The sequence below is a fragment of the Chionomys nivalis genome, chromosome 9 (genome assembly GCF_950005125.1).
Source record: "Chionomys nivalis chromosome 9, mChiNiv1.1, whole genome shotgun sequence".
In the NCBI taxonomy this organism is placed as follows: Eukaryota; Metazoa; Chordata; class Mammalia; order Rodentia; family Cricetidae; genus Chionomys; species Chionomys nivalis.
In genome coordinates, this window is record NC_080094.1 from 69,427,029 (window position 1) to 69,452,468 (window position 25,440).

Here is a 25,440-nt window from a genome sequence, read left to right on the forward strand (position 1 = left end):
GATATTCCTACTCTGTTGAGTAAAGGAATCTGTGATTGTCACAGATGCAGTACAATGCAGAATTGTTTCCTACATGTAAGTTCTCTGACATCTTAATACAGGTCATGAATAATTAGGTATTACTTTTATTTATTTAAAGAATTAAGATTCATTCCCTCTGGCTAACAGTAGTGAATTCCCCTCTATAATAGTGGTTCTCAACCAGCAGGTCACATATCAGATACCCTGCATATCAGATATTTATATTACAATTAATAACAGTAGCAAAGTTATGAAGAGACAATGAAAATAATTTTATGGTTGGAGCTCACCACAACATGAAGAACTATACTAAAGGGTCACAGCATTAGGAAGGTTGGCAATCACAGCTCTATATGCTTCTTGAGGAAAAGTATCTTGTTTTACAACTTATAGTCCATCATACCTGAGTATCTTCAGAAATTTAAGAGGAACTAAAAGATGTAATGAATACACTTGGAAAAGAATGATAACTCTGAAAGAGATATGGCTTACCTTTGCTGAAAATTAAATTTGGTCAAGTTTGATTTATTTAGTATAACGTAAATGGCAATAAAAACATTTGATGAAGGCACTTAAAGTCAGCCAAACAGATTATTGTTAATGGTAGCAGAGTTTACAGTCAATTTGCAAGACGGTTGGAAAGTAATAGGCATAAGTACAGTGCGGAGAAGTTGTGACTGAACAGCCACCTTCCCTCCATTCAAGGAACAACACCGCACTTCAGACCCACATCACAGAGAAGTAGCTGGTGTTAGGGATGAGTAGACCAGTGAAGTTTATGAGCAAACTGGAAAAGTAAAGCTTAGCAGTGTGAGTTATCAGCATTGTGCCAACTTTAAGAAGAGCACTATATTTTGAGACTGGGAAATAATCTGGACTGTTATAAACAAGAATTCCTATCCTGTGAGTTTAAAATAGGATAATTCTGTATTTTAAGTCTAGATTCAAGTGTATTCTGGTCAGGAAACAATATAATGAATGAATCATTATTTTAGTCTTCAATAGGCTAAATGTTCTTTAACTGAACTTTTTGAACATTTTATTCTATTTTATTTTTTTTACCATTTCCCACATTGGTAAACATAAAAAAAATGGGGCGCCAGTTAAAATGACTATGGAGAATGACAGAAGGAAAGATAAACTTCAATAATCTAAGATCTTAAAATGTATAAAATTAAGGCAGAGGTAAAATATCTGCTAAAGGATACTAAAGTTTTGATCTCTACTCTGACTTATACAATATTTGACTGATATTCATATTATACATTATTTAATCTAATAATATGATAACTGGTTGAATAAGAATTTTTTAATTTTGTATATATATATATATATATGTGGGTGTCCATGGGTCCAGAAGAAGGCACTGGGTCCCCTGGAGCTTAAGTTACAGGTAGTTGTCAAACATTCAATAAAGGTGCTAGATAGCAAACCTGGCTCTTCTCTGGAAGAGCCAAAAGCACTCTTAACCACTGAGCCATTTCTCTAGTCTCAACTGGTTCTATTTTTTAAAGATACCAATAATACTGGCTAAATATGCCAGTATCATATATGATAATGTATGTTTTTCCTAATATAATTAATAGCCTTTCTAAAAGCAATTTCAGGTTGCTTTCTTATGCAAAGATATCTTTCAGAGGAAAACTGAAAATGGGTTTTGAAATTTTAGTTTTTTAATATTAGCTTTTCCTACACCAAGATATAACTGTATTAAGTAAATAAGATTCAAACAAACTGGAAATTAAGTTGAAGCTAGTTGTCTCATACTAGTAATGTGCTCGAGGTTCATTCCTAAGCTTCCATGGCCTGTTAGTAAGAGGTGTACATCTAAGCGTAAAGTCACTTATATAATTTAAAACTCTCTGAATACAATGAGAATTGGTAGTCTAACGGTTTTCTTCTTCTTTATGGCAATAAAATGCAATTAACATCTTTTCTCCATTTTTCTCTTAAATTATATTTATGTATTTACTTGTATGTATATGTATGGGTGTATGAACCACAGCACACATGTGGCGTCAGAACACAACCTGTGTTCTTTCCTTGCACCACGTGGGTTCCAGGGATTAAACTCAGGTCCTCTAACTTGGGGGTAAGTGCCATTACCTGTTAGGCCATTTTGTCAGACTCTTTCCTATCTTTTACAGTAATACAAAAAGTGGAACTTCTGGAATTAGTTGTCTTTAGGAGTCACTCTAAAATGTATTAATTTTCATTAAAATAATTATTATGAAACAGAGAAGTTAGAAGAAAATAGGTATAGAAAACTAATAGATGGCTGAAAAAGTGAACAGTAATGATTTCATGTCTTTTCTTTCTTGTATATATTAATTAATCTTAAGTGCATAATAAATTGAAATCAAAGACCTCCGTGAAATAATTTTCTACTGAAAAGCTGTGCTTTTAATTTTACAGCCTTTATAAGCTTTAAAATATCCTGAACTTTTAGTACATTGTCTGTTTTCTAACCATTTTATTCAAAGCCGTTAGTGTAACAGATAAACAGCACATGCTTTGATCTCATGAAATTACAGCTTATAGTTCCTGCAGTCATAAATACCATGCTGTTTTCTCCCCACCCCTCCCTTTCCAGCACAAGAGAGTCTGCTTAATATCACAGTCTCCTGGAGAGTCTGACATTTACTCAGACAAACAGCAGAGGTCATGAATGCTGCCCATAGATAATATCAGGATTCTTCACGATTGCCACAACAGTGGAGGAAGCATACAGAACTGCAATACCTAGTTTATCTATCAACGAAGTTTGATCTGTTTCATTTTGCTTCACACACAAAAAAAGGAATTCTACCTTATCACAAACCAATAATTTAACTGTTCTGGACAAAATCACACAACAGTATAAAAGAAACAAAATTATCTCTAAGAAAATTAATGATTAGGAGTTTTAAGTGAATGATATGACTGATATAATTAGTTGGTTAGCTTCTGAAATTTTCAAAAAGAATGTTTTTTCTAAGATTAAAAATAAAGACTATGTAAAAATTTTGTAAAACATAAAATAAAATACCTAGAATGTCTAAACACTCTGAAATTTTACAGCCAAAGGATTAAAAAAAATACTCAACTGGAGAAAAGACAGCAACTTCAACAAATAGTGCTGGGAAAATAAAATGTCCACATGCGTAAGAATGAAATTAGGTCTGTAAATATTACCTACACAAAAGCCAACTGCAGATGAATCAAAGACCTCAATGTGAAACCCAAAATTATAAAACTTCTAGAAGAAAATATAGGCAGCACCATACAAGACATAGGTATAGAGAAGAATTTTCTATGTAGGACTCTAATTTTTCATGAACTAAGACCAACAAATGATAAATGGAATCTCATAAAACTAAAATGCTTCTGTACAACAAAGGAAACAATCAACCAAGTAAAGAGAAAGCCCAGAGTGGGAATCTTTGCCAGCTACACATATGAGAGAGTTAATAACTAGAATATACAAAGAACTCAAAAAAAGATCAAGAAACAAATGACCCAATAAAAAAACGGGCTATGTATCCGAACAGCATTCTCAAAAGAAGAAACAAAAGTAGCTAAGAAACATCTCAGAAAGGGTTCCACATCCCTAGCAATGAAGAAAAAACAAATTAAGATCACTTTGAGATTTCACTTTACCCTACTCAGAATGATCAAGATCAAGAAAACAACAGACAACAAATGCTAACAAGTATGTGGGTAGAAGAGAAGGCTCACTGGCTGTTGGTGGGATGGCAACTGGTCCAGTCACTCTGAAAATCATTGTGTAAAATTCTCAGCAACAACAAAAAATGTGGTATAAGATCCAATTATACCACTCCTTGGTATATGCACAAACGACATACATTTCCACAGATGCTTACTCAGCCGTATTTACTGCCACTCTGTTTATAACAGTTAGGAAAAGAAACATCCTTCAACTGATGAACGGATAAAGAAAAGGTGGTACATATATACTATAGAATATTATTTACTTTTAAAGAACAATGAATCATTAAATTTTCAGGTAGATGGATGGATCTAGAAAAGATTATATTGGGTGATATAACCTAGACCCAGAAAGACATTTATGGTTATCTTCATGTATGAGTATATAACCTGGAGTAACTAAAAAAAATGGAAACTGAAAAAGAACCATGGGGGTGGGTTCTAGAAATGGGAATAGCAGGTCACAGGTGATTTCAAGGGGAAAGTAAAAAGGGAGTGTTGGTTTGGCAGGAAGAGGCAGGAGGATTTATTAGGCAAACTTTTAATCCCAGCACTTGAGCAGCAAAGGCAGGTAGATCTCTGTGAGTTTAAGACCAGCCTGGTCCACATAGTGAGGTCTAGGCCAGCCAGTAAATCACTGGAGTCCTGGATTTGTGTTGTCTCTTGTCCCAGGCCCTTCTATGCCTCCTGTCCATAATAGAAGTGAACTGCTCTGCTCCACATACACACCCTGTCAGTATGTTCTCCCATCATGGCTCAGAAGCAAGTATGCCAATAACTGTGGGCTAAAACCTCTGCAATAGTGAGCTAAAATAAATTATTTCTATCATTGTTTATTCAGATAATTGGTCACAGAAAAGAAAAAGCTAGCTCACAGTATGCTTCTAGAGTCACCAAAATGATCAATTCCTAAACTCACAATGCATGCAGATGGCCCTGGGAACTATATGAACTACAATAGTGGCCTGTCAGGCAAGATGTATCCACTGCTGCAGCAGTAGCATGATTAGGACAGGGGTGATCAACTGCTTTCTGCTTGGATTTGAGACATACTTCACAGGAGGGAACTCATATCCGGTACTATAAACTCGGTCAAAAGTCTGTGGAAGAAGAGGTCATAGGATCTCGGAGAGAGCCACCTCCTCTCCTCCCCCCCCCGCTATGACGACTACTATGACTACAGCTACACTATGACCACACTAGGACTATAACTACTGTTACTATGACTACAGCTACACTATGACCACACTAGGACTATAACTACTGTTACTATGACTACAGCTACACTATGACCACACTAGGACTATAACTACTGTTACTATGACTACAGCTACACTGTGACCACACTAGGACTATAACTACTGTTACTATGACTACAGCTACACTATGACCACACTAGGACTATAACTACTGTTACTATGACTACAGCTACACTGTGACCACACTAGGACTATAACTACTGTTACTATGACTACAGCTACACTATGACCACACTAGGACTATAACTACTGTTACTATGACTACAGCTACACTGTGACCACACTAGGACTATAACTACTGTTACTATGACTACAGCTACACTATGACCACACTAGGACTATAACTACTGTTACTATGACTACAGCTACACTGTGACCACACTAGGACTATAACTACTGTTACTATGACTACAGCTACACTATGACCACACTAGGACTATAACTACTGTTACTATGACTACAGCTACACTGTGACCACACTAGGACTATAACTACTGTTACTATGACTACAGCTACACTGTGACCACACTAGGACTATAACTACTGTTACTATGACTACAGCTACACTGTGACCACACTAGGACTATAACTACTGTTACTATGACTACAGCTACACTATGACCACACTAGGACTATAACTACTGTTACTATGACTACAGCTACACTATGACCACACTAGGACTATAACTACTGTTACTATGACTACAGCTACACTGTGACCACACTAGGACTATAACTACTGTTACTATGACTACAGCTACACTGTGACCACACTAGGACTATAACTACTGTTACTATGACTACAGCTACACTGTGACCACACTAGGACTATAACTACTGTTACTGTTTTGGTCGATGGACATGTTTTCACACTGCCTTCTAAATACTCATGCTTACATCATGAGTAAAGTAGCACTGCTCTCAGGATTTGTCAAAGAAGCTTCTTGTAGCAGGTGGGAGTTAATGCAGACACTCATAACTGCTTAAAGTACAGAGTGATGGCCCTAAAAAGGACATCTAGATCACCCCTCCAAGGCTCAGAGAACATTACAGAATCAGAGGCAGAAAGAATGTAAGACCTAGAGGATAAGAAAAACCCTTCAAATAGATGTCTTCTAGTTATGGCATGGCTATGCACTCATTAACTCACAGTAGCTATGGCCACACAATCAGGACAAGACATTTCATCATGGAAACAAACGGGAGGGGTTTATAAGAACCCACCCTCCCAAGGGACTATTGCAATAACAGGTACTAGAGGAAGGGAGTGTCACATTCCTTGGGGGTTTATCTACTACTAGATTGCTTGTGCTCTAGTGAAAATCCTCTATCCATGCTCATGCAACAACCCTAATTAAATTCAGTGGGTCCCCGTACTGGTTAGTTTTGTCAGCTTGACACAAGCTATAGTTATGTGAGCGGAGAGAACGTCAATTGAGAAAAATGCCCCCATAAGATTGATAGGCCCAGGGCTGGAGAGATGGCTCAGAGGTTAAGAGCACTGACTGCTCTTCCAGAGGTCCTGAGTTCAATTCCCGGCAACCACATGGTGTCTCACAGCCATCTGTAATGAGATCTGGTGCCCTCTTCTGGCCAGCAAGCATACAGAGAGACAGAACACTGTATACATAATAAATAAATAAATCTTTAATGACTATCATAAATGTCACCACAGAACCTTCATCCAGCAACTGATGGAAGCAGAGTCAGAGAGCCATAGCAGAGCACTGGGCTGAGTTTCCAAAGTCTAGTCGAAGAATGGGAGGAGCAATAATATGAGCAAAGGGGTCTGAGCTAATGGGAGCTCACCAACTTCAGCTGAACAGGGAAAGAATCAGCACAGGACCAAACTAGGCCCCGAAATGTGGGTGACAGCTGGATGGCTGGGGCAGACTGCGGGGCCACTGGCAGTGGGGCCAGGATTTATCCCTGCCTTTGTACTCGCTTTTTGGGAACCTATTCTCTTTGGAGGGATACCTTGCTCAGCCTAGACATAGTAGGGAGGACCTTGATCCTTCTTTAAAGCAATGTGCCTTACCCTCTCTGAGGAGGAGAAGTGTAGGGTGTTGTTGGGGGGAAAGATGGAGGGAACGGGAAGAGGGGAGGGAGTGGGAACTATGATTTAAGGTATGTAAAATTAAAAAAGATAGTTTTTAGAAAGAAAAAAGAAAAAAATAAACATACCACTGCGGGAGAAGGGAAGATTGGCCGGGCAGTGGTGGTTCATGCCTTTAATCTCAACACTCAGGAAGCAGAGGCAAGTAGATTTCAGTGAGTTCAACACCAGCCTGGTCTACAAAACAAGTTCTAAGACATCCAGAGCTGCTACACAGAGAAACTCTGTCTTGAAAACAAACAAACAAAGGCTGTAGACAAGCATATGGAACATTTTCTTAGTTAGTAATTGATGGGGGCTACAGGACATCCCATTGTGGGAAGTTCCATCCCTGGACTGGTGGTCCTAGGTTCTATAAGACAGCAGGATGAACAAGTGACAGAGAGTAAGCCAGTAAGCAGCACTCCTCCACGGCCTTTGCATCAGATCTTGCCATCAGGCTCCTGCCCTGTTTGAGTTCCTGTCTAAGGAAGCAGAAGTTGTGTTTCATCGTAGCAGTGGTAACCCTGACACAGTCACACACCACGAAAGACATGAAGGTAGGAAGGGAACTTGATGGGGAGAAGAGTTTTCATCAGGGAAAAAGGTAAAAATGACAAAAATTCATTTTGTGTATATGTGTGTGTGAATGAAACTTGTCAAATGATTAAAATAACACATTAAATCTGAACGTGATGTCACATACTTTCAATCAGAGCACTTAGAAGACAAAGGTAGGCAGATCTCTAAGTTTGAAGCCAGCATAGTGTGTTTCAGGTCAGACAGGGATATATAGTGAGAGCATGCCAAGAGAGAGAGAGAGAGAGAGAGAGAGAGAGAGAAAGTAAAGGAAAAAATATTAAGAAGATCATATACCACAAGTTGGTTTAATTCTAGGGACCAAAGTCTGTTCCACATACATAGACCAGTAAGTGTAATTTAGCACTCAAACACTTAATAACAGAAACCACATGATCCTTGAAATTGACACACACAAAAAAGGCTTTCAACAAGTTCAAAATCTCTTCATAATAAAAACCTTGAAGAAACTAGAGGGAACATGACTCAATGTAATTAAGGTTATACACAGAAATCTATAGCCATTATATTAACTCGTGAAAAACTAAAAGTGTTTTTTTCTGAAAATCTGAAGTTTAGAAAAGGCTGCCCATTCTCTCCTCTCATATTTATTATTACTCAAAGTCTTATCTAGAGCAATAATGCAAGAGAAAAAACATACAAATAAAAGATTAAAAAGTCATATCCTCCCTGTTTGTAGATAACATGGCCCTCCACTTAAACCACAACAGCTTTTAGATCCAAAAAACACTTTCAGGGAAGCAGCAGAATACAAATCAGCATAACCAGATCAGTAGTTTTTCTGCATACAAATAATGAACTCACTCAGAAGGAAAGGAATCAGAAGAGGAACCCTAGTCACAACAGCTTCAAAATATTTAAATATATATGAATAAAAAGTAAGGAGTTAAAAGGATTCTATAAGACTAAGACACTGTACTGAAAAAAGACACTCTTATGCTCAAGGATGGACAGAAACAAAATTTTGAAAATGCCTTTATTAACAAAAGCAATCTACAGATCAATGCAATCCCCACCGAAATACTAATGGCATCCTCCAGAAAGCTGAAAAAAAAAATACTACCAAATTCATATGGAAAACAAAAGACTCAAATAGTCAAAGCGTGCTTAGCAGAAAGAATGATGATGAAGGTACCAATGTACCAATCCTGAATTACAGAGACAAAGTAGAAAAAACAACATGGTACAGATACAAAGACACACAGATTAATGAAATAGGATAGAGAACCCAAAAATAAACTCAAGTACAGCCACCTAATTTTTTACAAAACTATCGAAACTGTACGTAAGAGAAGCAAGCTTCATTAACAAATGATGCTACAGAAAATGAATTTCCACAAACAGAACTCCAAAACCTGACCTTATCTCTCACCCTTTCCTAAAATCACTTCAGAGTGGACCAAAGACCTTAATGCAAGTCCCAAGGAAGACATTCCAAGATGTAGGCATATGTAAGGACTCTTTTGGAATAGGATTCCAGTAATGACAGAATTGTGCTAGGAATGGACAAATAGAAGGAAATGAAATGAAGAAACTTGTTAACTTGAATACACTCGAAATCAACTAAAGCTTGAGCACTCTGTGGGAGATTTTCTTGATTGAATCCCTCAAAGTGGGAAGACCCACTCTAAATTTGGGCCTTCTGGTAGCAGCCCATATAAAAGAACATGGAAGAAGTTTTTGCTTTTTGCCTGCTTGCTCTCCCCTCCGGCTGGCAAGTTCATTTAGCCTGCTGCTGAGGCATCCGTTCACTGGTGTTAGAACCTACTTCTTTAGGATTCCAATGTAGACTGGAGACCAGAAACTCTCTAGGAGCTCTGGTCCTGTGGACTGAACAACTACCAGACTCTTGGCCTTTCCATCTAGGGATAGCCATTATTGATTCGATAGGTCATAGCCCAAGCCAATCTAATAACCTGCCCTCATAATATATATTAAATATATTACATGCATATGCACGCCATACATTCTATCAGTTCTGTTTCCCTAAAGAACCTGACAAATCTTCTGCACAGTAAATAAAACAATCACCAGAGTGAAAAGACAACTTTTAGAAGGGGAGGCCACGGCTACCAACTACTCATTAGCCAGGGGATTAATATGAAGGATACACAAACAACTATAAAAATTAAACATAAAAACTTCAAAAATCATTCAGTCAATAAATGGATTCCTGAACTAAATAGGGAATTCTCAAAAGAAGAAATAGAAACAGCCAATGAATACCTTTAAAAATATTCAACATCCTTAGCCATCAGACACACGCAAATTAAAACTGCTTTGAGGGACTGGCTCAATGGTGAAAGTTCTTGCCACAAAAGCAAGAGGACCTAAATCTGAATCACCAAAAAAATCTATAACCATAGTACCAACAGGGTATGGACAGGCAGGTCCCTAGGGCTTACTGACTAGCTAGTCTAGCCAAATCACTGCGCTCCAGTTCAGTGAAAAACTCTATCTCAACTGAGGAAGATACCCAATGTGGACTTCTATGCTCTCTCTCATACACACACACACACACACACACACACACACACACAGGGCAGTGGGGATGCCATCTGACCCCAGTTAGAATAATTGTTAGGAAGGAAACAAATGGGCACTGGGAAGAAGCACAGGTGGTAGAGTACTTGGTTAACACGCACAAGGCCCTGGATTTAATCCTCAACAATGCAGAAACTGGGTGTGGTGTTGAGTACTCAGGAGGTAAACATAGGAGAAACAGAAATTCAAAGTCATCCTCAGCTACATAACATAGTTTTAGAACAGCCTATGCTACATAAGACCCTGTTGAAGCAAAGAAAAAGGAGGAGAAAGGAAAAGAAAACAAAGGCTGGTGAGGATGTTAGGAAAGAGAAATCCTGACTTACTGCTGGTAAGATTGGTCACTATGGAGATCAATACAGAAGAACCTCAATACCTAAAAATAGAACTACTGAATGATATAGTTTATACCACTTTGGGTGTATACCTAAAGAACTGTAAGCCAACACACAGAAATATTTGCACATGGATGTTTATAGCTGTACTATTCAACTATTTCCAGTAGTCAGACAAAAGACAGATTAGATGTCCATCAATTACAAATAAATGATGAAAATGTGGTACATTTACATGATAGATTTTATGTACCCATGAAGAAAAATGAAACCATAACATTTTTATGAAAACAGATGAAACTGGATATCTTTATATTAAGTAAAATAAGACAAACTCAGAAAGACAAATACTGCATGTTTTTTCTCATATGTGAACATTTAAAGTGTGTGTATGTCTGTTTAGATATATGTTTGTTGGTGAATAAACTAGAAAAGGGATCATGAGAGTGGAGAAGAAATCTTAAGGGAAGTAAGAAGCAGGAAGAAGGAATACACATAATAGGGACTAACTGGAAGAAGGGTACCAAGTGAAAGAGGGAGAGAACAGAGAGAGAGAGGAGGAGGATGGGGAAAAGGAGAATAAAGAACAATGACACATATGTATGAATATGCCAATTTAAACCCATTATTTTGTATACTAAACAAAATTAATTGGAAAATAATTTTAAGATAAATAATTGAGACAACAATGGGGGGACGTAGCACAATGGTAGAGAATTTGCCTAGCATCAATGAAGTTCCAACTTTAATTACAGTGCTGTAAAAACAAGATAAAATAAATGATTCAACAATCACTAAAATTGTGCTGGTTCTAAACTATTGAATTAATTTTCATTTGAAGTTTATGCACTGAATGGTTCTTTAAAACCTTTGATTAGGGATTGCAGGTAATTTCTTTGATTAAAGGCATGCACCACTACACCAAGCTCCTTTCTTATATTAAACTGTCTATATTTAAAATTCTCAAATCTAGGATTTTTACGGGTATTGCATTGATCTGTAGATTGCTTTTAGTAAGACTGCCATTTTTACTATGTTAATTCTACATACCCAAGAGCATGGGAGATCTTTCTACTTTCTGGTGCCTTCTTCAATTTCTTTCCACAAAGATTTAAAGCTTGTCATACAAGTCTTCCACTAGTTTGCTTACAGTTACTCCGAGATATTTTATGCTACTTCTGGCTATTGTGAAGGGTGATGTTTCTCTGATTTCTTTCTCAACCCATTTATCATCTGTGTACAGGAGGGCTACTGATTTTTTTTTTTAGTTAATCTTGTATCCTGCTAGCTTACTGAAAGTGTTTATGAGTTGTAGAAGTTCCTTGGTAGAATTTTTGGGGTCACTTATGTAAACTATCATATCATCAGCAAATAGTGAGAGTTTGACTTCTTTTCCAATCTTCTTTTGTATCCCCTTGATCTCCATTTGGTGTCTTATCGCTCTAGCTAGAACCTCAAGAACTATATTGAATAGATATGGAGAGAGTGGACAACCTTGGTCTTGTTCCTGATTTCAGTGAGATCGCTGGGAGTTTCTCTTCATTTAGTTTGAAGTTGGCTGTTGGCTTGCTGTAATATTTTCTTTATTATGTTTAGGTATGTTCCTTGTATCCCTGCTCTCTCCAAGACCTTTATCATGAAGGGATGTTGTATTTTGTCAAATGCTTTTTTGGCATCTAATGAAATGATCATGTGGTTTTTATTTTTCAGTTTGTAGTAGATTACATTGACAGATTTTCTCTGGGATCAAGCCGACTTGATCATGGTAGATGATGATTCTAATGTGATCTTGGATTTGATTTGCCAGTATTATATTTAGTAATTTTGCATCAATGTTCATCAGCGAGACTGGTCTGTAATTCTGTTTCTTAGTAATGTCTTTCTGTGGTTTGGGTGTCAGGGTAATTGTAGTCTCATAAAAAGAGTCTGCCAAGTTCCTTCTGTTTCTATTGTGTGGAATAATTTGAGGAGTATTGGTATTAGTTCTTCTTTGAAAATCTTGTAAAAATGTGAGCTGAAACCATCTGATACTGGGCTATATTTGGTTGGGAGATTTTTGATGACTGCTTCTATTTCTTCAGCAGTTATAGGTCTGTTTAATTTGCTTATCTGGTCTTGATTTAATTTTGGTAAATGATGTTTACCAAGAAAGTTTTCCGTTTCTTTTAAGTTTCCCAATTTTGTACAGGAAAGGTTTTTGAGATATGATCTGATGATTCTCTGTATTTTCTCCATGTCTGTTGTTATATCCCCCTTTTTATTTCTGATTTTGTTAATTTGGATATTCTCTCTGTCTTTTTTTGTTAGTTTGGAGCAAAATTCTTCACAGACCTCAAAAGAACGATACTCAACTTCATATGGAAAAGCAAAAAACCCAGGATAGCCAAAATAATCATGTACAATAAAAGAACTTTTGGAGGCATCACAATCCTTGACTTCAAACTCTACTACAGGCTGTACTGAAAACAACCTGGTATTGGCATGAAAATAGACAGGAGGACCAATGAAACTGAATCAAAGACCCAAATATCAATTCACACACCTTCAAACCCCAGATTTTTGACAAAGAAAAACAAAATATTAAATGGAAAAAAGAAAGAATATTTAACAAATAGTGCTGGCATAACTGGATATCAACATGTAGGAGAATGAAAGTAGATCCATATCCATCACCACACACAAAACTCAAGTCCAAATGGATCAAAGACCTCAACATAAAGCCAGCCACACTGAATCTCACAGAAGAGAAAATGGGAAGTACACTTGAACACATTGGCACAAGAGACCACTTCCTAAACATAACACCAGTAGCACAGACACTGAGAGAAACAATAAGTGGGACCTCCTGAAACTGAAGAGCTTCTGTAAAGAAAAGGCATACACGGTCAACAAGACAAAACGACAGACTATAGAATGGGAAAAGATCTTCACTAATTCTACATCAGACAGAGGTCTGATCTTCAAAATATACAAAGAACTCAAGAAATTGGTCATCAAAAGAACAAATAATCTAATTTTTTAAAAAAATGGAGTACATAAAGGAAGGGTGGATATGGGAGCAGGGAAGTATATATCCTAATTAAGGGAGCCATCTTAGGGTTGGCAAGAGACTTGACTCTAGAGGGGCTTGCAGGTGTCCAGGGAGATGTCCCCAGCTAGTACCTTGGACAACTAAGGAGAGGGAACCTGAAATGACCCTATCCCATATTGATGAATATCTTGCATATCACCTTAGAACCTTCATCTGGCAATGGATGGAGATAGAGACAGAGACCCACATTGGAGCACCGGACTGAGCTCCCAAGGTCCAAATGAGGACAGAAGGAGGGAGAACATGAGCAAGGAAGTCAGGACCGCTAGGGGTGCACCCACCCACTGTGACAGTGGGGCTGATCTATTGGGAGCTCACCAAGGCCAGCTGGACAGTATTATCACATATACTCACTCACAAGTGGTTTTTAAACATAAAACGAAACGACAACAACAAAAAAAAAACAGCCCGCAAATCACAATCCCAGAGAACCTAGACAACAATGAGGACCCTAAGAGAGACTTACATAGATCTAATCTACATGGGAAGTAGAAAAAGACGAGATCTCCTGAGTAAATTGGGAGCATAGTGACATTGGGAGAGGGTTGAAGGGGAAGGTAGAAGCAGGGAGCCATTATGGGACTAGCAAGAAACCTGGCACTAGGGAAATATCCAGGAATTTATAAGGATGACTCCAGCTAAGACCCTAAGCAAAAGTGAAGAGGGTGCCTGAACTGGCCTTCCCCTGCAATCAGCTTGATGACCACCTTAATTGTCATCATAGAACCTTCATCCAGCAACTGATGGAAGCAGATGCAGAGATCTACAATGAAGCACTGGCCTGAGCTCCCAAAGTCCAGTCGAAGAGGTGGAGGTGTGATAATATGAGCAAAGGAGTCAAGACCATAATGGGGATACCCACTGAAACAGATTACCTGAGCTAATGGGAAATCACTGAATCCTGACTGACAGTGGGGGAACCAACATAGGGCTAAACCAAGCCCTCTGACAGTTGTATGGCTGGGTTGATCTGTGGGGCCACTGTCAGTGGGATCAGGATTTATCCCTATTGCTTGAACTGGCTTTTTGGAGGTCATTCCCTTTGGAGGGATACCTAGCACAGCCTTGATATATTGGGGAGGGCCTTGGTTCTGCCTCAAAGCGATGTGCTAGATTATATTGACTCCACATGGGAAGGATGTGGGGTAGAGTGCAGGGGAAGGTGGAGGGAGTTGGAGCAGGAAATGGAGTGGGAACTGGGATTGATATATAAATTTTCAATTAAATAATAATAATAAATATATAAAAATGAAATGATAGGATAAAATGTTAGATTGCTGAATCTACTTTTAAATTCAAAAAGCAACTCTTAGTCTCAAATATTTTACACTGGTATGGACTTTTGTATATCACAACAAATTTAATATTATTTTAGTTATATGGTTTATATGTTTCTATACTTGCTTAAGGTATTGTGACTACTTTCACTTAACTATGCAATGTAAATGTCTAGTCCTTGAAAGCTATTATTATAAACTACTTAAGGTAATTAAGAAATGCAAGTTAGTAGTTAGTCTTCTATAACAACCAAACTTATAGTAATGTTAGGTATGTTTTCAAGGCCAAACATATTTTAGATAGATAGATGGTCTAAAAACACTTCAGAGATCTACAGAATATAGCATTTAAGATGTTTTACTAACACAAGGCTTTTCATGACAGTGAAATAAGTCTGCTCCTGGCAATACCAATTTACTTCAAAACAGGATGATTAAGTATCCAAGAACCTCCATATGGAGCTAACTTTCAATGTGGCAAACGTAGTCACTGAGCAAGAAACTTGCTTTGCCCTAAGTGCTGATAGTACGATGTCCAAATTGAATGAGAAGAAATCAAAAGGAAGTGACTGCTGAACTTTACCAAGACAAGGTAAGAAATCCTTCAAAATTCCTGCTTTACAGGAAAATCTGTAAGACACTCTAGGCCTGAAGACTGAAGATGGATGCCTCACCATTGCAGAGGAACCTTAGGTGACTATCCAGGCAGCCAGCAGTCTTTGTCATTTCTATTGTTCTGGAAGTTGTTTGCTCTGCACTTCCTGTTTACTAAGGTAATATTATATCCTTCTCTTTCTTTGATGGGGTTGAAACCTAGATAATTACAGTTACAGCTTTCCTTGTTACCAAATTCAGAAGAGAAACTACGTAAGAGATGTAAGTTTATGTTTGAGAAACATAAAAACTTAAGTTGTATATCTAAAAAAAAATGTCTTAAGGTCTAAAAAGATATGTTTAGGATGGTAATACAAGTTATGGTACAACATTGTTTAGGTTCTAAATAAAACTTTGGACTCACCAAGATGAGACAGATAATACAGTACTTTCTCCAAATGTTGCAAATATAAATGGACCGAACATTGTGAATGTAATCCTTACCTGAGAATTGTTCCTGAATATAGCTTTACTATGATAGAGTTCAAACTTTTCCTTTTTATTTAGACAAAGAGGGGGACATGTCGGATATTTGTACACTGTGTGAGGATGTCTTGCTGTGACTGGGGTAATAAAGGTCTGAATGGCCAATGGCAGGAGAAGATAGACAGGATTCCCAGCAGAGAGAAGTCAGGAAGTGAGAGGAATGTATCTGGACACTAGGGAGATGCAAAAGGGAAGCAGAAGAAGTCAGACATGGGAGATGGAGGAAAGGTAACCAAGCCATGTGATCGAATTTAGATTAATAGAAACAGGTTAATTACATTATAAGAGCTGGTGGACAAAAGCCTAAGCTATGGCCAAGCTTTCATAATAAGTCCGTGTTGTTACTGGAGGACTGACGGTCCTAATGAGAAAGCTTACAACAAACTGCACCAGGAATTGGTTCATACTGGGCCCCTGACATGGTACATTCAAGGTAGGCACAACTTCCTTGTAAATGACACGAGTTAAAACCCTGTTTTCACAAGCCTAGCACAGAAAATTTATCCTCTAAGCCTTGTGCTCACTTCACAGAGGCAGTTCGGTCATCAGGTTCTTCAGTGATGTGAGGATCGTGTGGGACCTGAACTTTTTTTCTCTCTTTGGGAACAAATCCATTTGAGGTGTAGTTAGAAAGAAGAGAAAGAAGCTTGATAAGAATAAAATGACACCTGGGGTAATATCATAAGACATTCACACCTTTCACAGAGAAAAGTACCTTTTTCTTCCAGTAATCACTGGTGTAAATATCCTTGCACAGTTTGTTAAGGGGTCACATTTCAGTGTGAGCAACACGCAATATGTGACCTGACTGTTTGCCCAACATTTCTAAAAAGTCTCTGTACCTTTGAAAGTAGATGAAAGAGAGGCTCAAGAAGCCAGAGATAACCAGTAGTGAAAGTGCTTGTTGTCCAAACACGGTGACTGCCATTCAGATCCCTGCACCCACCAGAAACCCAGACATCTGTAACTCCAGCCCTGGTGGAATTCCTCCTGGAGTCTTCTAGGCATGAGTTCAGGGCTTCTGTTATTACTAGGACGTCACCAAGGCAGCGAGTACCTTTTTCTCAGTGAATCCTATTGACAATGCTGAGTTTTATTTACACTCTCATGGTAACATACTGATCCCTGGTGAGTTGGGACCCGTTGTGCAACAGTTTCCTCAAAGATTGAAGCATTCCTCTCTGAAGGGAAGCCCCTTAAGTGGGAAGGCAAAGAACTCAACAGAGCTCAAAAGTGCCTGAAACCAACCAGATTCACTATGCCCCTCCCTGCCTTAGTAAGTAATAAAAGCCGAGAGTCCCTCTCAAATGGAAGAGAGCTGAGCAGCAAGGAAGACTCTCAGAAGAGCCAACCTCAGACAAGCTGCCTGGAAGGAGCAGAAACCAGACAGCTGCTTTGAAGAGGTCTAGGCCCACGGAGTCACGTGGAAAGGACACTCTGCAGCCTGCTGAGCTGTCTGCAAGGTGTGAAGTGCTTCCAGGTCCCCAGCTTCTGTGAGCTGTCACCCATGCTGAGGGTGGGCTATGATGATGCACCTGTCTGTGCTTCATTTCTGCTCCTGTAAGAAACCCCTCACCCATATCTTGTAAGTAACCCAATAAAACTCATTGGTTCACTGAGCTGAACTTTGGTTTTCTCTGAACTTTGGTCCGTCCTGGGCTCCCTATGTAGGGAGAGGAGACACATGCTTCATTTCCCTATGAGAAGTTTTGTCACACAACAGTACCTCCTGGGTTTTACAAATGTGAAATTCTGCTTATTCTTTGTAATTAATAAGCACATTGTGAGGAGCTATTTTGAAGGACAATTATATTTTGTTTTCTGTTATTGACCCTGATGTAAAATTTTCTGAGTGATAAAAATTGTAATCAGGATGAACTAGGTTAGCTGAGATGATCTGTGTAACCTTGTGCTCTCCAGAAGGGAACTGAGATGTGTGTGATTAGTTCACAGCCCTCCAACCCTGTCCTCCAACTCTTCAACCCAGTTTGGGGTGAGCAGAGCCACCACCCTCCAAAGAACTTGAGTTACGCTATCTCGGGTCACATCACAACCAGCTGTGGAATGTTGAAGGTTGTATCTAGGGCAACCTCGGACTCAGGTATCACTTGTGAGGCTTGCCTTGGATGTGTTCGCCTCGCGGGTAAGGCCTGGTGTCTTACAGTGACTAGGACAGTCTGTCTGATTTTGATGACCTGGTTCCTTAGCTGGTTACTTTACTCTAGAGGGACTCTTCTAAGGAAGGATTCTTAGAACTCCACGGGGTTTCCCACAGTGGACCCTGGTGTGATGTGGCGTAATAACCAGGCTAGCTTAATATGAAATAGTAAACTTTAATGAAGGAATAGCTTACAACACCAGGGACCCAGCAACGGGCAGGAAGTACAAAAAGGACCGGGCGGGGCTCATGCCCTCCAAATTTATATGTAAACATTAGCCCGAGGCGAACACGCCCCCTTGGGCGGGGCTTCCCCTACACTGGTGAACTGCCAACACTTGATTGATTCACCAATCGGTTCCTGACGTTGCCCACTCAGTTGGCTTCATATTCTGGCTGACCCTGAACCCCCAAATCAACTGTGTTTTTGAAGAAAAGCTCTTCATCCATTGACTGGATAGATTTCTGACCTTAAACAAACTTGTGAAACTATCATTTACTGGAATAAGTGGTTCTCCATACATCGGGGTCGGTCACCCAACACGGGCAATCCACACAGTGATACCATGTGGCACCTGGGACAGTGTGGGATGGAGGTGAAGCCTGAAGCTTCCAGACAATGTCGAAAAAGGAAGCACGAGGATGAAGGAGGCACGGAGACGGAGTCAGAAGCTTTGAGACATGGTCGAAAATTGAAACGCCAGGAAGAGGGTCGAACGGATTGGGAGTTTGAAGAGCCCAGCAAGGCTCAGAAGAGGCTAGCTCAGGAACAGCAAGATGGATGGCTTCAAAGAGAACAGCCAGTCAAGGAGCAGCCCCGGAAACCCTGGGAGGAGAGGCCAAGACAACTAAAGATCCTAGACTTGGCCAAAGGTCCACAGGAGCAGGCTGTAACTGGGAGAAAATCTCCTGATGGTGGCAAGGGTCGTAAGCGGCCCTATTGGGTCATGGAGGCATTTCCCCTAGACCACCATAGGGTAAAGCACCAAAAGTTCCGCCAGCACCTTCAATACAATGATGACACGATTTCTGACCCACCCAGGGCTCACAGGGCACTTACGGATAGTTTGAAGGTTACAGGCTGTGTGGAAGAGCACAGTCACGGATCCAGAACAACTAAGTGTGATCCTAAACAATCTACTCTTGCTGCCACAAGAGAATGTCTGTCACCAGACAAAATAGTAAAGATGTCTCCAGAAGAATCTTCTGATGCACAGAAGAAAGCTGGAGTAAACTTTGAAGAAAGAAGGAGACACCACTCAGAGTCTGACTTGCAGCGAGTACGGGCTCAAATCCCGCATAGTGGCAGCAGCAGCTTACTCCCCAACAAGACGCCCGTATTTACAACACAGGAAAAGCCTGTTGCAGACCAAGGGACGTGCAGAGGAACGGATGAAGTGCGTGATATTACCGAGGACATGGAAAAAGAAATCAAGAAGGCGCTAGGTCCAGGGCCCCAAGAGGAGGTCTTAAGTAGTGCATTCAAACTGCACATTACTCGAGGTGATATTCAGACCCTAGAGCCTGGTGAATGGCTCAATGACGAGGTAATCAATTTTTACATGAATCTTCTGGTTAAGAGAAGTGAAAAGGAAAGCTACCCTGCTCTCCATGTGTTTAGCACTTTTTTTTACCCCAAGCTAAAACATGGCGGCTACAGTGCTGTGAAGAGATGGACTCGGGCAATGGATCTCTTTGAAAAGGAAATTATTTTAGTGCCTATCCACCAGAACGCACATTGGAGCCTAATAGAAATCGACCTCCGAAAACAGAGTATTATATATTATGACTCCATGGGACACACAGGGCAGAGCATTTGTGAGACCATCTTTCAATATTTACAAAATGAGAGCAAGACTCGAAGGAACATGGAGCTGAACCCTTTGGAGTGGAAGCAATACAGCATGACATCAGAGGAGATTCCTCAACAGCTGAACGGGAGCGACTGTGGCGTGTTTACCTGCAAATATGCAGATTACATTTCTAGAGACCAACCTGCCACCTTTTCTCAGCAGCACATGCCCATCTTTAGGAAGAGGATGGTATGGGAGATCCTGCACAGTCACTTACTGTAACAACATCCTCCCGGTTGCTATGGCTATGGCACCCCTGCACTTTTCCATCGATGCTTCTCTTTACCTCAAGCAGGATGGTTTGAAAATATTGACAACAGATACTGAGCTGTCCAACATGCATAAATCCCAGTCTCTTCAACGTAGTCCTAACTTGGGGAGTCCTGCCCAGTGCCGCCTATAGGATGCATGTAACTACTGCAAGCTTAGGAACTGCTGTTCAACCCACAGAAGAACACGTTTCAATATATTGTTTAATGCTGGATTTAGTTTATGAATTGTTTTTTTGTCTTCTTGCCCCCCTTATTATATTTTGTTTCATTAACTCATTTGTAAACCTTGGCAGTTGTCAATTTCTATTATTATTAATATTATTTCTATAATACTTCTTTTATTTTTCTATTATTATCATTATAACTATCAACTCTATTTCTTGTTTGAACTGTTTACCCCCGAAAGGCCTGCCATTACAGTGTTATCCCTACTGAAGATCAGGAGAAGCGTCCACAAGAGGAAGCAGGCAGTGTCAACTAGCATCTCTAATGCTGGTGATGAGCTGCTAAATTGAAGCTGGGGCTGTGTTTTATGTAGTTTTTTTTTTTTTTTTTTTTTTTTTTTAGCATTTGAGTATCATATAATGAAGGAAAATGAATTGTACCAACTGATTCTTTTCTGACCCACCGAAACCTATTAGACTTGCCTAGGTTGTGGACATATGTGACCATAGAATGTGGTCAGTCTGCTGCCTCATTTCCAGGACTCATGTAGACCTCTGTGAACATAGGACGTGGCCAAGCTGCTGCCTCATTTCCAGGACTCATGTAGACCTGTGTGACCATCGGATGTGACTAAGCTGCTGCCTCCTGTCCAGGGCTCATGTAGACCTGTGTGACCATAGGATGTGGTCAAGCTGCTGCCTGCCAGTCTAGGACCCATGTAGACCTGTGTGACCATAGGACGTGGTCAAGCTGCTGCCTCCTTTCAGGACCCATGTAGACCTGTGTGACCATCGGATGTGGTCAAGCTGCTGCCTCCTTTCAGGACTCATGTAGACCTGTATGACCATCGGATGTGACTAAGCTGCTGCCTCCTGTCCAGGACCCATGTAGACCTGTGTGACCATAGGATGTGGTCAAGCTGCTGCCTCCTTTCAGGACCCATGTAGACCTGTGTGGCTCAAGAGTGTGGCTAAGCTGTTGGACACCTGTCCAAGATTTATGTAGACCTGTGTGGCCATCGGATATGGCCAACTGCTGCCTGCTGTCCAGGACTGTAAAGACAAGCATTATGGCCATCCAAAGACACAGGCTTTCCCAGAATTAATGGGATCAGTCTTAGTTTTGGAAGCTGATTAAAAATAACCATAATTGCAAATATCCATTTTTATCTCAGGTCTCAATGAATCCAAACCTCGGCTTAGCTAGGGTTGTATTGTATTATTTGAAAAGTTTTATTCTATTTGAAGTTATGTTTTCTACTTAATTTGTTAGATTACTATTATTATAACCAATTCCCACTGTGGCAGTGGGGATTTCGTGTTTAACCTTGACATTGCTGATTATAGAATAATCCATTTTATGTGTGATAAACTTGTTTTTAACTTTTCTGTTCACTAGGTTTCAGTTTGTTAATGCAATTTTTATGTAATAGAGTTTAAAGTCATTAAAACATAAAATAAAAATTATCGTATAATTTGCCATTCCTCATGTTTTTCTTTCATCTGGAAGAATTTCCCTGGAATTTAAACTAAGAAATGTGGAGATATAAGTTAGTAGATATTAAAGATTCTGTCTCCTTCACAGAATAAACGAGGCAGAACCTTGTTGGAAACGCATGTCACTGGTGGGTGAGGGTTTTGTGTGTGAATTGCCTCCCCACTTTCCTGTTATCTCCCTCTGATCCCTGGGAATGAAGGAGAATGTGATCAGCTGGTTTCCTGCTCCTGCTCTCAGCCTTCCCGTCTGTGGCCATGCCCCCCTGTCACGCTGTGTGCTGTCCCTCTAGACCATAACTCAAAAGTGTCTCTTTAATTGTTTTTATAATGCTATTCCAGCACAGCAAGAGACAAGTGACTGACAGACACATCTTCTCAGTCTTCTAGTCAGTGTTCATTTGCCCTGTCTTGATCAAGCAGTCTTCTGGCCTTGTCCTTCATATTGCACATCTGCACTGTAGCCATTGCAGTAGTGATACCATTTGATCCTACAACCTAGTTTATATAGCTGTGGACATTTGGCATAAGGTACGGATGGCCATATGCCGTATGAGTCATTCATAATCTTTTCCTGTCTAATGATTCAGTTATAATCCTTTCCTGAGTCAGAAAGTTAACATAGAAATATAGTCATTATTTTAGATATTTGACAGAAATATTGCCAATGAGAAAACTAAATGCTGTGACTTTCATTTTCACCCAGACTGAGTATCAGGCACCAGACTGTGTCAGGTTGCCTGAGAATGGCCCCATAGTCTCATGTGTTTGAATACTTGCTCCCCAGTTCCTGGAATTATTTGGGAAGGATTCGGAGGTGTGGCCTTGTTGGAGGAGGTGTGTCACTGAGGATGGCCTTTGAGGTTTCAAAAGGCCATGGCATTCCCAGTTAGCACTCTCTCTTCCCTCCCCTTCTTTCTCTTTCTCTACCCCTGTTTCTCCCCCAACCCACGCCTTGTTCATCAGATTCCCAGCTACTGCTCCATGGCCAGGCTACTGACATGCTCCATGCCATCATGGTCATGGACTCTAACCCTCTGGAACTATGAGCCCCAAATTAAATGTTTTCTTGTATACGTTATCTTGGTCATGCTGTTTGTCATAGAAATAGAAAAATAACAAGGACAGAAGTTGGTACTGGGATTGGGGCTACAGCTGTGACAGGCCTGACCATGCTCTGTGGCAGAGAAATGCGAAACGTTTTTGGGCTTTGGGGGAAAGGAAAGCAGTTGAATACTGCAAGTGTGGCTTAATGGGCCAATCTAGTAGGAGCCAGGCTTGCAAATGGGAACAATGTTAGCAACTGAGCTAGATACCATTCCTGTGAAATTTCGGTAAAAAATGTGATTGGTTTTTGCTCTTGTCCAAAGAGTCTGCTTCAGTTTTGAATTTCCTTAGCATAGGAAATTCCAGCATCTAATACTGAGCTGTCACTTGGCTTTTAGTAATTACTTTCATGAAGTCCTATAATGCAAAGGAGCAAATGAAGCCAAAAAAATTACAAAATGTACAGTGTAAGGAGAAAAGTGCACCAGGACGGTGAGTAGTGCCATCAAAGACCACCAGTCACGAATCCAATAAGGAAGACCACGTTATTAAAATTCGAACATGTTGGGGTGGCACATAGCAATGACCCGAGAGGCTGGCAGGCCCACCTTTAAACCGGGTTAGGGTTAGGGGAATTCCAGAGAAGAAAGATAAGTCTTGGGGCTGATTGGTGGGTTTAAACAAAAAGTTTATGGGTTACTATAGGATTGCTTGGTGACTCAGTGTTTAGGGGCTATTAGAAACCTGTCATGACTCTTGTCTGGCGATCTGGCCCACTTACAATATATTAATGTTGCTGAGAGAGATCATGCTTTCCTTCAAGCCTGATTGCTCATGATGTTTGATCACAGCAATAGGACAGTAACAAAGACACAGTCAGAGTTTCCCTCCCATCCAAACACATCATTTTTCCCCAAAGCAAAATATATGATTCCATACAATAAAAGGATAAAAAGAAAAGGAGAAGACAAAACAAATCCTGGTAACCAATGACAGGCAAATGTTCTGCTACTGAGAGCTATGCCTAGCTTTAGAGACACTTAGACCATGGTACAGAGAGGCTTAACATAGACAGCATGCTTATAGTCAAGATTATATAGAGAAACAGAGCTAATAGGAAGAATCTATGTATTTTATACCCATATATCTATATCTATCCATATAGGGTTTATTAGCGTGCCTTACAGAGTGTGGGTCTGCCAATCCAACACTGACTGTCTACCAGCAGAAGGTCCAAGAATCCAGTTCATCCCACAAGGCTAAATGTCTCAGCTGGTCTTTAGTACAGGCTGGAAGCCTGCAGAAGTGGGCTCTAATGCCAGTGAAGGAAAGTGAGGGGAAGCAGGTCAAAGCAAAGAGCCTCTTTTCCCATGTCCTTCCCATAGGATTCACCAGAAGCTGAAAGGTGGATCTTCCCAACTAAAAGGATTCAGATTAAAGGTGATTTTTTCCTACTTCAAGTGACTTAAGAAGAATCCCTCATATGACACTAGCCACTTGAGTTTTAGTTAATTTTAGATGTAGTCAAGTAAACACCAAGAATAGCCATCACAGCATGGCCCTTTGCTGAAGTGTGAGATTTGCCAACTAGAACTCAGGAGGCAGAAGACCAAAAAGAAGATAGACAATTAGGTAAGTGTAGTAATTTGTATAAGTGGCCTTTTGAGTATGTGACTCAGTACTAAACTGTGCTCGTCTAGGAAGAGAATGCACAAGCCCAGAGAGGAACTATGGCCAGCATTTAGAGAAACAGGTCAGCGCTGGTAACCTAGGCCAGAGTAGGCCTGAGGCAGTGAACTCCACCTTGGGCTCAAGCTGGCCTGAGGCTACAAATTCCACAGCAGTGGGACTGAACCGCAAACCGGGCCAGAGCAGGCCTGAGGCAGTGAACTCCATGAGGGCAAGACTGAACCAGTGACCTGGGCCAGAGCAGGCCTCGGACAGTGACCTCCATGAGAGCAGGAGTGGATCCAGACCAGGGTCATTTGTGGAAGCAGGGATGGGCCAGAGAAGGCCTGAGGCGACAAGCTCCATGGGAGTAAGACTGAACCAGCTACCTAGGCCAGCTTGGGCCTCAGAAAGCAAGTCCCATGGAAGTGGGAGCAGATCCAGACCAGGGACATTTGCCAGGACTGAGGCAGGACTGAGGCAGCAACCAGGGCTAGAGCAGACCTGAGACGCAGACTCCACAGGAGCAGATACAGGGGAGCAACCGCTGAGCGAGTGGGCCAGAGCCAGAGACCTCTGCAGGTCTGGACGTGAATCTGGGAGCTTCAAAGGAGTAGACCTAAGCCCCGACCACTGTGGGTCTGGGCATGAATCTGGGACCTTGGAGAGAGTGGGCAGGAACCAGAGATCTCTGCAGGTCCAGGCATGAGTTTG

The 25,440-nt window shown here is 40.4% G+C and overlaps 2 protein-coding genes across 2 annotated transcripts in view; one reads left to right on the top strand and one right to left on the bottom strand.

Moving 5' to 3' along the window:
* Nucleotides 1-25,440, bottom strand: part of Ccdc73 (coiled-coil domain containing 73) — a 114,724-nt gene that overhangs the window by 36,592 nt on the left and 52,692 nt on the right. The gene's annotated exons all lie outside the window — the stretch shown is intronic.
* Nucleotides 18,795-20,303, top strand: LOC130881820 (sentrin-specific protease 2-like). The gene has a single exon (XM_057781628.1). The coding sequence runs from the start codon at nucleotides 18,795-18,797 to the stop codon at nucleotides 20,301-20,303; it is 1,509 nt and encodes a 502-aa protein (XP_057637611.1).

What these genes read in the sequence shown, in the direction of transcription:
- LOC130881820 (XM_057781628.1), top strand. Translation starts at nt 18,795, where the DNA reads ATGTGGCACCTGGGACAGTGTGGGATGGAGGTGAAGCCTGAAGCTTCC.